This window comes from Dreissena polymorpha, chromosome 2 (genome assembly GCF_020536995.1).
Source record: "Dreissena polymorpha isolate Duluth1 chromosome 2, UMN_Dpol_1.0, whole genome shotgun sequence".
NCBI classification, from domain to species: Eukaryota; Metazoa; Mollusca; class Bivalvia; order Myida; family Dreissenidae; genus Dreissena; species Dreissena polymorpha.
The window spans coordinates 97,945,462-97,958,365 of NC_068356.1; the positions used below are offsets into that span (position 1 = coordinate 97,945,462).

A 12,904-nucleotide genomic window follows, 5' to 3' on the forward strand; every position below is an offset into this window, starting at 1 on the left:
CAATTTTTTATGCTCCCCGAAAATTTTCGTGGACCATATACTTGCCAGTTTGTCCTTACTTCCGTCACACTTTTGTTACAATTTCTCATATCACCTTCAATACTTAACCGATCTCTTTCATATTTGGCATGCAGGTACCTTGCATGAACCTCTACCTTTTAATTAGGTTTGAGGTCACTGGGGTCAAGGTCCTAGAGGCTAATAATAGATTTTTCCGTCACACTTTTGTTGCAGTTTCTCATAGCACCTTAAATACTTTACCGATCTCTTTCATATTTGGCATGTAGGTACCTTGCATGTGCAGCTCAGTGAGATGCACATGCATGTCAAATATCAAGTTGCTATCTTCAATAATGAAAAAGTTATTGCCAATGTGAAAGTTTTGGACGGACAGACGCCATATATTTGACATTTGACCTTGAAGGATGACCTTCACCTTAACCTTTCACCACTCAAAATGTTCAGCCCCAAGATACACATGCGTGCCAAATATCAAGTTGCTATCTGCAATAGTGAAAAAGTTATGGCCAACGTTAAAGTTGTTTTTTTCGGACGGACGGACAGACTGACATACTGACTGACAGTTCAACTGTTATATGCCACCCTACCGGGGGGTGGGGGGGGGGGATGGGGGCATAAAAACTGGTTGAAGTTCATGGTCAAGGTCATCCTTCAAGGTCAAAGGTCAATTTTTTTTATTATTTCAAAGCGGCGCAGTAGGGGGCATTGTGTTTCTGACAAACTTATCTCTTGTCTTGTATCTGTTTGTTAACCTAGTTGCACATTTATTTCATGAAAGTGACAATATTTATGGGTAAAACTTGGGAAACCTGAGTTCATTGCACATTCTAGTATTATTATTTCGTAAACCTTCTTGCACATTTATTTCAGAAACATGACTCCTCCTGCAATCTCCTCTGCCTGTACTGCCTGAGAACCTTTGATGTGAAGTTTGTCTCCCAGGGCTGGGGCCAGACACAGACGTACTACGGGCACCTGCTGAAACACCAGTCCAAGACATCAAACAAGAAGTGCCCACTGTGCAGGCTAACGTTCTTCAACGCGCAGGACGTGAAGAATCACAGGAAATCCTGCCATGTGATGATGAACAGGGAAGCTTCAGGTATGCCCCTCATGCGTTTAAATCATTCTTGGACAAATACTGTATAAGTAACATGTGATGATTGCTACAACAGTATAAATAGATGAACTTAAATATTTTTATGGTAAAAATTTAATTAAGAAATGTACAAAGAAAATTAAAAATAAATATTTTGGCGCTTATACAGGTTTGCCTTGTTGTATTAATTGTGTTAATCTTTTAGATCCAATAATAATGTGTGTGTTCTCATCCGAGTACAAAGTTCCCATGGTGATCTATTCTCTAGGGTGATTGTCCATCAATGTCTGTTGTCTTCAACAGTTTCTTTATATGAAATCTACTTATGAACTAGTAAGCAGATTTTAAGGACACTTTTAGGGAATGATTGTTGAATGAATCTTATACCAGGCAATTTGGATTGAATTGAAGAAAATGCTTCAATAGGTTATATTTTTTGCCCAATCTTCATCAAAGTTGGTCAGAATTTTAACCCGAATGATATCTTTGCCAAGTTTAAAACGGATTTAAAAGGTCTGCCTCATACCCCAATCTCTTAAAACTTGTAAGACATTTTTCACTTTTTGAAACTTTGAAATTACTAAATTTTATCAAATATTCCAATATTATAAATTCAGGTGAGTGGCTTTGAGTAAGTTAATTAATATATACTCCTTACCACAGGGTTATTTTCCCCCGCCATAGGCGGAGGGATATTGTTTTGGCGTTGTCCGTCCGTCCATCCGGCACTTTTGTGTCCGGAGCCATATTTTGGAAGTGCTTTGGCGGATTTCATTTAAACTTAGTATGAGTATATATATGTATATGGATAAGATTAGAGGATGATGCATGCCAAACGGTATTGTACACCATCAATTAATAACGGAGTTTTTCCTTTGTATCTTAAAAAATGCTTTTTTAGCGGAGTGTCAAATATAACACTTTTGTGTCAAGAAGCATATTGGCGGAATTCAACAAATTTGCTTGTTAATCTACAAAGTATGCTAGACAAATATAATTTGTACAATTATTTTCAAGTATTTTCTTCAGTGTGTGATATTTTGTCAAAAATGTCTTGATATTAAGATGGATTACAACCAATATTTCCCATGTTGCAGGTTTCTCTCCAGGAGGTAAGCAAGACACCAGCGCAAGGCAGAAGAAGTCCAACCTGAAATCTCTCAACGCTCCATCAGTCTCTAAGATTCTTGACTACGGGGACGTGAAGTTTCCAACAGAGACTCAGACTTCCAAGTGTGTCGAGTGCAAGATGGCTATGGCCTCTGCGGACCATTATAAGTGAGTTGTGTAGTACAAATATGAATGCAAAGGTGGTGTTAGTCGCTACTGTGAAAATTGCTACATTAAATGAGCGGCTTTTGGGGAAAACTGCTAAGAATGCTTGTACTTCAAGTTTCATCCCAGATTAGCCTGTGAAGTCCACAATGGCTAATCAGGGACGACACTTGCCGCTTGTATGGAATTTTCGTTTGTAGGATTCCTCTTTGAAACAAAAATCCAGTTAAGGCCGGGAGTGTCATCCCTGATAAGCCTGCGCAGGCTGTACGAGTTAATCTGAGATGACACTTAACCCTTTCCCACGCATGGAAAAGTGAAAATGGTTATGTGCAAACAGCATAAAACCAGAACAACCTGCACGTAACTCGCAATCTGTTCAGGTTTTATGCTGTTTGCTGCTCTAGTATCTAAGCGTTGGAAATGAAGTCTTTAAAAACTTGAATCTTGTAATAAACGTCTTTTATTAAATTCATTTTTCTAAGGAACTACAAGCTCATCAAAATACATAACTAAGTAGTAAAGGGCTAAGATCAGTATATACCATGAAGGAGGCTCTCATGTGCTTCCTAGAGTCTGCTTGTAAACTAATGGTGAATCAGAATTTTAAATGGATTTACTTTTGAATGGAAAACGTTATACGAAAAACATCCAGTGAGCTTAAATGGTTTGGATATAGGTTTCTTTGAACACTTTGAAGGAGAAAGTTATTTTTATTACAATTTGCACAGCTGAATAACAACAATGATTTTGCGTGTTAAAAATGTGCTAAACAAACATACCATATTGGGTTCTTCAAAGGTCTGATTTCTTTTCCTTTTGATGTCAATATTCAAAGAAGGCACTTAACTTCCGGATCTATTTACTATTTGTATATGAGCCCTCAAAGGGGACTTTAAAAGGGATAGTGCCTTCCCATAAAGGGATTCCAAAATCTCACCTCTGTGATATTGACTGCTTACAGGAAGTTCATCCACTGCTCCATGTGTCGGTTTGCGACCAGCTGCAGTGTAGCCTACGCCAACCACATGCTGGGCTTCCATTCTGGTCAGATGTCCAGCCTCAACCTGAACATCCCCTGGGAAAGGCCGGCGCAACAAGCCCTGTACTGCGCCTGTGGATTCTCAACCAGATATGGGAATAAGCTAGGTGAGCGTTTGGGATGATCTATGGTTTGGCCTTTACTTGCTTTAAATGACAGTGAGAACAAATCTTTTTAGCTCATCTATTTTTTGAAAAAAAAATATGAGCTATTGTCATCACCTTGGAGTCGGCGTCTGGTTAAGTTTTGCGTTTAGGTACACTTTTCTCATAAAGTATCAATGCTATTGCATTCAAACTTGGTACACTTACTTACTATCATGAGGGGACTGGGCAGGCAAAGTTAGATAATTCTGGCTTGCATTTTGACAGAATTATGTGCCCTTTTTATACTTAGAAAATTGAAAATTTTGGTTAAGTTTTGTGTTTAGGTCCATTTTATTCCTTAAGTATTGAAGCTATTGCTTTCATACTTGCAACACTTACTAACTATCATAAAGGGACTGTGCAGTAATGTAACTCTGACTGGCATTTTGACGGAATTATGTGCCCTTTTTATACTTAGAAAATTGAAAATTTGGTTAAGTTTTGTGTTTAGGTCCACTTTTTTCCTAAAGTATCAAAGCCATTGCTTTCATACTTGCAACACTTACGAACTATCGTAAGGGGACTGTGCAGGCAAAGTTATGTAACTCTGACTGGCATTTTGACGGAATTATGGGCCCTTTATACTTGAAAATTTGGTTAAGTTTTGTGTTTTGGTCCACTTTACCCCTAAAGTATCATAAATATTGCTTTCATACTTGGAACACTCGCAAACTATCATAAGGGGACAGTAAAGGACAAGTTGCATAACTCTGGTTGTCATTTTTACGGAATTTTGGCCCTTTTTTGACTTAGTAACTTTGAGTATATGGTTACATTTTGTGTTTAGATCCACTTTACTTCTAAAGTATCAAGGCTATTGCTTTTTAACTTTAAATACTTTCATGCTATCATGAGGGTACTTTACCTGGCAAGTTGAATTTTACCTTGACCTTTGAATGACCTTGACTCTCAAGGTCAAATTATTAAATTTTGCTAAAATTGCCCAAACTTCTTTATTTATGATTAGATTCGATTGATACTTTGACAAAACAACTTTTACCTGAGACATACCACAATACCATCCCCCACGCGCCCCCCCCCCCCCCTCAATCCCCCCCATTATTTTTTGTTTAATTAAAGATCATCTAATAAATGACCACCACACCCTCACACTATACCCCCCACCCCCACCCAATTTTTTTTTTTATGCCCCCCCCCCCCCCCTCCCCGGTAGGGCGGCATATAGCAGTTGAACTATCCGTCAGTGTCAGTCAGTCTGTCTGTCCGTCCGAAAAAACTTGAACATTGGCCATAACTTTTTCACTTTTTAAGATAGCAACTTTATATTTGGCATGCATGTGTATCTCGTGGAGCTGCACATTTTGAGTTGTGAAAGGTCAAGGTCATCCTTCAAGGTCAAATGTCTAATTTATGGTGTCTGTCCGTCCGAAAACTTTAACATTGGCCATAACTTTTTCAATATTGAAGATAGCAACTTGATATTTGGCATGCATGTGTATCTCATGGAGCTGAACATTTTGAGTGGTGAAAGGTGAAGATGAAGGTCATCCTTCAAGGTAAAATGTCAAATATATGGCGTCTGTCCGTCCGAAAACTTTAACATTGGCCATAACTTTTTTAATATTGAAGATAGCAACTTGATATTTGGCATGCATGTGTATCTCATGAAGCTGCACATTTTGAGTGGTGGAAGTTCAAGGTCAAGGTCATCCTTCAAGGTCATCCTTCAAGGTCAATAAAAAATCAAAGCGGCGTTCTCATGAAGCTGCACATTTTGAGTGGTGGAAGGTCAAGGTCATTCTTCAAGGTCAAGGTCATCCTTCAAGGTCAAAGGTCAAAAAATAATAATTTCAAAGCGGCGTTATCATGAAGCTGCACATTTTGAGTGGTGGAAGTTCAAGGTCAAGGTCATCCTTCAAGGTCAAGGTCATCCTTCAAGGTCAAAGGTCAAAAAAATAATATTTCAAAGCGGTCTTCTCATAAAGCTGCACATTTTGAGTGGTGGAAGTTCAAGGTTAAGGTCATCCTTCAAGGTCAAAGGTAAAAAAAAAAAAATCAAAGCGGCGCAATAGGGGGCATTGTGTTTCTGACAAACACATCTCTTGTTTTTTTCAAACATGGTTAAAAAACACAAATATTTATTTTTATTATTTTATTTTTGAAATACCGTCCAACCATCCCACCCAAGAACCCCCCCCCCCAAAAAAAATTATTTTTTTTTGCATTTTTTTGCATTTTTGGAGATAATGTAATAAATGACCACACCTCCACACTATACACCCCTCTCCACTCCACCCCTCCCTCCTTTGTGATTGAAATTGAGATAGGTCCCTACACCTTTAAAAAGAAAAATAGATGAGCAGTCTGCACCCGCAAGGCGGTGCTCTTGTTCAGTGTTCTACTCTTTTTTGGTGAGCCCGTTTTTAGCTCACCTGTTACGAAAGGACATGGTGAGCTTATGTGACCTTGTGATGTCCGGCGTTTGTTGTGCGTGCGTGCGTCCGTCCATCAACAATTTGTTTGTGTAGACAATAAAGGTCACAGTTTTCATCCAATCTTTATGAAAATTGGTCAGAATGTTTATCTTGATGAAATCTGGGTTGGGATTGTATTTGGGTTATCGGGGTCAAAAACTAGGTCACTAGGTCAAATAATAGAAAAACCTTGTGTAGACAATAGAGGTCACAGTTTTCATCCAATCTGTATGAAACTTGGTCAGAATGTTTATCTTGAGGAAATCTGGGTTGGGATTGTATTTGGGTCATCTAGGGTCAAAAACTAGGTCACTAGGTCAAATTGTAGAAAAACCTTGTGTAGACAATAGAGGCCACAGTTTTCATCCAACATTTATGAAATTAGGTCAGAATGTTTGTCTTGATGAAATCTGGGTTGGAATTGTATTTGGGTCATCTGGGGTTAAAAACTAGGTCACTAGGTCAAATAATAGAAAAACCTTGTGTAGATAATAGAGGTCACAGTTTTCATCAGATCTTAATGAAATATAATCATAATCATTGTTTTGTTAAAACCTTGGTTGGGATCGAATTTGGGTCATCCAGGGTCAAAAACTAGGTCACTAGGTCAAAGTTAAAAAAAAACTTGTGTAGACAGTAGAGGTCACAGTTTTCATCCAAGGTTAATAAAATTTGGCCAGAATGATAATCTTGATGAAACCTGGGTTGGGAATGTATTTGGGTCATCTGGGGTCAAAAACTAGGTCACTTGGTCAAATCCTAGAAAAACCTTGTGTAGACAATAGAGGTCATAGTTTTCATCTGATCTTAATGAAATATGGTCAGAATGTTTATCTTGATATGAAAGAGGTCACAGTTTTCATCACGTCTTAATGAAATTTTGTCAGAATGTATTAATTGATGAAATATGGCTTGGGATTTTATACGGGTCTGATAGAATTTAAGTTAATGTAGCAAGGTTAGTCAGGTGAGCGATTCAGGGCCATCATGGCCCTCTTGTTGTAAAGCTTGGAATGTGTTGTTTTGTTTCAGCCAACCACCCAGTGTTCTATATTGATATGGGTTGTTCCGTATCTATATGTTGTTTTCTGTTTCAGCCAACCACCTGGTGTTCTATATTAATATGGGTTGTTCCTTATCTATATGTTGTGTTCTGTTTCAGCCAACCACCTGGTGTTCTGTACAAAGGCTGTGTGCTACACCAGCAAGCCTGACACCATGGAGGACTCTGATGACACGGCCACAGCCATGAAAGGTAGAGCTGTGCAGTACTTTGATAATACTGTTTAATTATCTTGAGCCTCACTCAATTCATGTGCGTGAGGTATTCTCACTCAATTCATGTGCGTGAGGTATTCTCACTCAATTCATGTGCGTGAGGTATTCTCACTCAATTCATGTGCGTGAGGTATTCTCACTCAATTCATGTGCGTGAGGTATTCTCACTCAATTCATGTGCGCGAGGTATTGCTCGAGATTAGCCTTATCAAGGATAATACTTCGCTTTTTTTAAATTTGTATGCCCCGGGATTGAACGATCACGGCTATATTGTTTTTGGCCTGTCTGTCTGTCATTCTGTCCCAAAACTTTAACCTTTGTCATAACTTTTGCAATATTGAAGATAGCAACTTGATATTTGGCATGCATGTGTATCTCATGGAGTTGCACATTTTGAGTGGTGAATGGTCAAGGTCATCCTTCAAGGTTAAAAGTCAAGTATATGGCTTCAAAGCAGCGCAGTAGAGGTCATTGTGTTTCTGACAAACACATCTCTTGTTTGGTTTAGAGGATGTCTGTTCTAAATTAAACATCTTGTCTAGGCGGAAAGACTTGTCCCTGATTGGCCAGAGCAGACTGCAGAGGCTAATCTGGGATTACACTTTACAGCCAAACATGTCCTGTCAATTAAATTTACATGACCGATTGACCCGAAAAAAAGAGAACAAATTTGTTTGTTTGAATTGGTTTGTTTATGGCTCTGAAAGTTTTCTGAGTTGCAAAAATAGCGATAGCATCTTTATACACGTGCTTTTCCTTACCAACGCTTTTTCTGCTGACGGAATTTTCCGAGGGCACCTGATTGGTCCATTTTTGTGCATCTTAGAATGCGGGTCAGGACGGTCCAAGTCCTTGACGGGCTAGTCGCTTAACAAGATAATCATAGATCTGATTATTAAATGATACAAATATCAATTTGTGTGGTTGTAATAGCAATAGTAATGTATAAAAATGATCATTGTCATTCGTACCGTTATTATATTGTCTTTCGATTTCCATTTGTGAAAAAGGCTGGTGTCATTTATCAAGGCCATCGTCGGTTTAGGTCGTATTGACCAGACTCCTATCTGACCTGGTCGCCAAGCGTAGCTTAGGTAAACAAGTATCCGCTACTTTCGTTTTGGAAAATGTTCTTAAGATATTACGAAGGAGCGATTTCCGGTGGAAAACAGCACCCCACACCTGATTCTTCTATCATTTCTTGGATATGTTTTAACTAAACAAGACTAGTACCATGTAAAGCGTGTATTATTATTTAACGTCAGATACAAATTTGTGACCTTGAAATTAATAGCTTTTAAATCATTTATCATTTTATATCATAAACACCTTGATCCCAGCAATGATACCAAGTTATTAGCTCGGCTGTTTTCGGAGAAAACCCGAAGTATTGTCTTAGCCAGCTCGTCGTCAGCCGTCTGCCGTAGGCGTAGTGCTAAAACTTTAACATAGGCTCTAAAGTCAAAGTGCTTCCACCTACAACTTTTAAACTTCATATGTAGATGCACCTTGATGAGTTCTACACGCCACACCCATTTTTGGGTCACTAGGTCAAAGGTCAAGGTCACTGACCTCTAAAAAAAAAAAAAATTCTGACAAGCTTTCGCAGCCGAGCGTGGCACCCGTTATGTGGTGCTCTTGTTTTACTATTATATTCTGTAGCAGGTAGGTCCTATAAAAAAAGAGGACTGTCCTGTAAAAATTTGCCTAGTTTGGATTTGACTGCATAACATCCACAATTTCTGGTGAGTCGTCATGTTCTCTCAGATTTGAGAAAAATAAATTCTAGTACTTATCTCAAGCATTAGACCAAGCCCATGTATTCTTGCTTCCAAACTACCCATGTATGCCCGCCTTTGTTCTTTAAATATTTATTGTGCCATGGTCTAAGGAAATCTAAGAGTCCTCCAGTGTTTTTTTTTATGGCAATTTCGGGGCCGATATTCGGCCCCATTCCCCTCAAAAAAGAGTATATATTTTTCCCCCATTTTGTAAAAAAAAAACCCCCAGAAGTTTAAAAAAAAAATTTTTTTTTTTAGAAAGAACTGTCTCATAATCATGATAAATATATCTCAAATTTATTTCATAAACAACTAAAAAAGTATATAGCTATAATTTATATTATTTGGAATAATTATAAAGAATTGTATTAAATAGTTTTTCCCAAACAGTGGACTTTTCACATTAATTGCATTTTTCTCCCAAAAATGGCAAAGAAAAGGCCTGATCTATCTAAATTGTGTCAATATTTGTTGATAAAATCATTCCAGTTTGGTCCTTTTTATTGATAAAAAATGCTCAAATTTGCCATTTTATCGATTTGAAAGATCCCAATTAGACTCAAAATGGCTAAGAAAACTGAGACAGTGCATGAAGGCTGAACTGTCTGAAACTTAAATGTTGAAAAAATCATTGATATATATTTTAATTTTAAGAAAAAGAACAAAGACATTCAGCTGTGAATATTATATTCATACAAACATGTGTATTTATATAATAAATATTATAACATATAAACAAGTGAATTTTTAATTTTCCCCTTTTCCTAAAAACGACGCATTTTTTCCACTTTGGACCTGCCCCGCCACCATTCCCCTATAAGTGAAAAAAAACACTGTCCCCAAACATTTTTGCTGCCTATATGTCTCTTGCTAATGTTCATTCCTGGTCTGTATTCCAGATGCAGAGAAGAGCTCTGACAGTTCGGTGCTAGGAGTCTTGGGACTGGTACAGAAGAGACCAGAGTTTATGAGTAAGTTGTAGAGAAAGACTATTATTATACCCCAACAAACGAAGTTTAGGGGGGTATATAGGAGTGAGCTTGTCTGTCGGTTGGTCCGTATTAAGTGTCCGCTCTCTAATTCCAGTTGTTTTCATCCGATCTTTACCAAACTTGGTCAGATGTATCTAGATGATGTCAAGGTGAAGTTCGAATATGGGTCATGCTGGGTAAAAAACTAGGTCAAGGGGTCACTAAGTGCGTTTTAAATATTCAGCATGGTGTCTGGTCTCTAATTCAAGTAGTTTTCATCCAAGCTTCACCACACTTGGTCAGAAGTTGTATCTAGATGATGTGAAGGTAAAGTTAAAACATGGGCCATTCCGGGTCAAAAACTAGGTCATGGTGTCACATAGTGGGTTTTAAATATTGAGCATGGTGTCCGCTGTTTTATGTGAAGACAACATGCAAAATATTCTGTGTCAATGCGACATGTGGGGGTATTCGTCAGGTCTGTGACAAAGCTCTAGTTTGAACCTGGTTTTGTGAAAAATGGGCTTAATGCATGTGGGTAGTGTCATCCAAGATAAGCCTGAGCAGTCTGAATCGGCTTATCATGGAGGACACTTTGCTTTTACAGAATTTTGCATTTAAAGGAAGTCTCTTCTATATGAAAATCCAGTCAAGGCGGAAAGTGTCGTCCTTAATTGGCTTGTATGGACTGCACAGGCTAATCTGGGGGAAAGTGTCGTCCTTAATTGGCTTGTGTGGACTGCACAGGCTAATCTGGGGGAAAGTGTCATCCTTAATTGGCTTGTGTGGACTGCACAGGCTAATCTGGGGGAAAGTGTCGTCCTTAATTGGCTTGTGTGGACTGCACAGGCTAATCTGGGGGAAAGTGTCGTCTTTAATTGGCTTGTGTGGACTGCACAGGCTAATCTGGGGGAAAGTGTCATCCTAAATTGGCTTGTGTGGACTGCACAGGCTAATCTGGGGGAAAGTGTCGTCCTTAATTGGCTTGTGTGGACTGCACAGGCTAATCTGGGATGGAACTTCACTCACATGATTGAGCAGAGTTTTTGAGTTTTTGCAGATAAAGGCTCATTTATTGTATGCTTTCCTGTGGTAAGCAATCAAATGTCAGTTATTTAAAATTGAGTATTCACTGTTTTAAAGAATGGAAAATAACTGTTAACATTATTGAAATAGTTCACTGTTCAGTTTTGTTTTCTGGTTCCCCAATTAATACACAATACAACTCCTGAAAATATTGATTTCTTGATCACTTGTGAATAAAAATCGATAATCTATGGAAACCAACAAATATTATCAATCCTGACTCATCAATGTTTTACATCTCCCATGGTCTGTATTTGCACAACTATTTGGCAAAAAGCTGGAGTAATGTTTGCAATTGTATTATAGAACTTAATTCTCGGAATTTTTCATACCAATGTCTATCTAAATTAACATGTTTTCAAATAGTATAAATAGTTCTTTGACTATTAAGTTGATTATTAACCTTTTTGTACACACAAAATCTTTAGATTTCACCTCAAGCATTTGATGCCCATGTTTTTTTTTAACATTCCATCCTAAGTTTCATATCACCATAGATTCATTAAAAGTTTGCATCTTAGATTTGGAATTTTCAACCAACATTTTTGTCACATTTACTCAGGTCGCCCTGGTCCAAAGTCAAAATCTCGAGCATTGCAGAAAACAAGACCAGAATCACGATTTGCCAATGTTATCAACCTGACAAAAGAAGTTCTATTAAGCAAGGAAAAAATTCTTAATGTCATAGATATCACTGAAGATAAAACTGAAGATAAAGATAAGCCTAACATGAAAATGACAGATACAAATGATGTGCCTAATGTTGGTGAATCTAAGTTTAAAGGCGATGTAGACAAGGAACAAATGGAGGATAAAAAGGCTGTGTTTGCTGTTGATTTAGCTAAAAATGCTATTGAAGGTAGGGATAAGAAAACTGAGATAAATGAGGTCAAGAATGAAGATAACTTGAAACAGGAATATAAAACTGAAAACAAAACTGAGTCTGCTGAAATTCAAGGAATTATCAAACTGATACCAGCAGAAGAGAATGTGACAACTGATCATGATGAAGAAGGACAAACCAAGGAAATGAAGCTGGATTTGAAAGAGGTTATTGATTTGGCTGAAGATGATACTGACCATCAACTTGAAACTGAAAACAAGACAGAAGATCACAAAGAAGCTAGACAAGCTGAACAGCTGATAAATGTCACTGAAAAAGAAGAACAAACCAAGAAAATAAAGCGGGATTTGAAAGAGGTTATTGATTTGGCTGAAGATGATACTGACCACCAACTTGAAACTGAAAACAAGACAGAAGATCACAAAGAAGCTAGACAAGCTGAACAGCTGATAAATGTCACTGATAAGGATGGAGTTGATAAAGAAGAAGACGCTGTTAATGAAACAACAGAGAAAATGGAAGTCAGCATTGAAGAATCAAGAAAAGATGTAGACAATTTGAACAATGAAGAGTCAGTGTCTTTGATAACTGTTGACGATGTTGCTGAAGAAAGTGCTGATGATATTGTGGATGAGATGGCTGAAGATGTGAGTATGAAAGAATCTGAAGCACCTGATGCTAATGTTGTTGCTAGGGAGCCAGAACCTGTTATTAAAGAATCAGCTGAAAAGCCTGAAGAAAGTCAAATTGAAGAGATTAGCGAGATGCAAACAGATGAAAAGATAGATGTCCTAGAATCAGATGAGAAGACTGAGGTACAGATAGATGTCCTAGAATCAGATGAGAAGACTGAGGTACATTTTTGCCGATTTCTTTACACTTGTTTAGTAGTCTTGTTATAAATCTAAAGTGTTTTTTCTTAAAT

The 12,904-nt window shown here is 37.8% G+C and overlaps 1 protein-coding gene across 1 annotated transcript in view; it reads left to right on the forward strand.

Moving 5' to 3' along the window:
- The window catches only part of LOC127868179 (uncharacterized), a 76,680-nt gene that overhangs the window by 58,409 nt on the left and 5,367 nt on the right, over positions 1-12,904 (forward strand). Inside the window, exons 12-17 of the mRNA XM_052409816.1 lie at positions 892-1,123; positions 2,218-2,398; positions 3,360-3,544; positions 7,181-7,273; positions 9,978-10,049; positions 11,698-12,833. Coding sequence (XP_052265776.1) covers positions 892-1,123; positions 2,218-2,398; positions 3,360-3,544; positions 7,181-7,273; positions 9,978-10,049; positions 11,698-12,833 — 1,899 coding nt within the window. The remainder of the gene's footprint in view (positions 1-891; positions 1,124-2,217; positions 2,399-3,359; positions 3,545-7,180; positions 7,274-9,977; positions 10,050-11,697; positions 12,834-12,904) is intronic.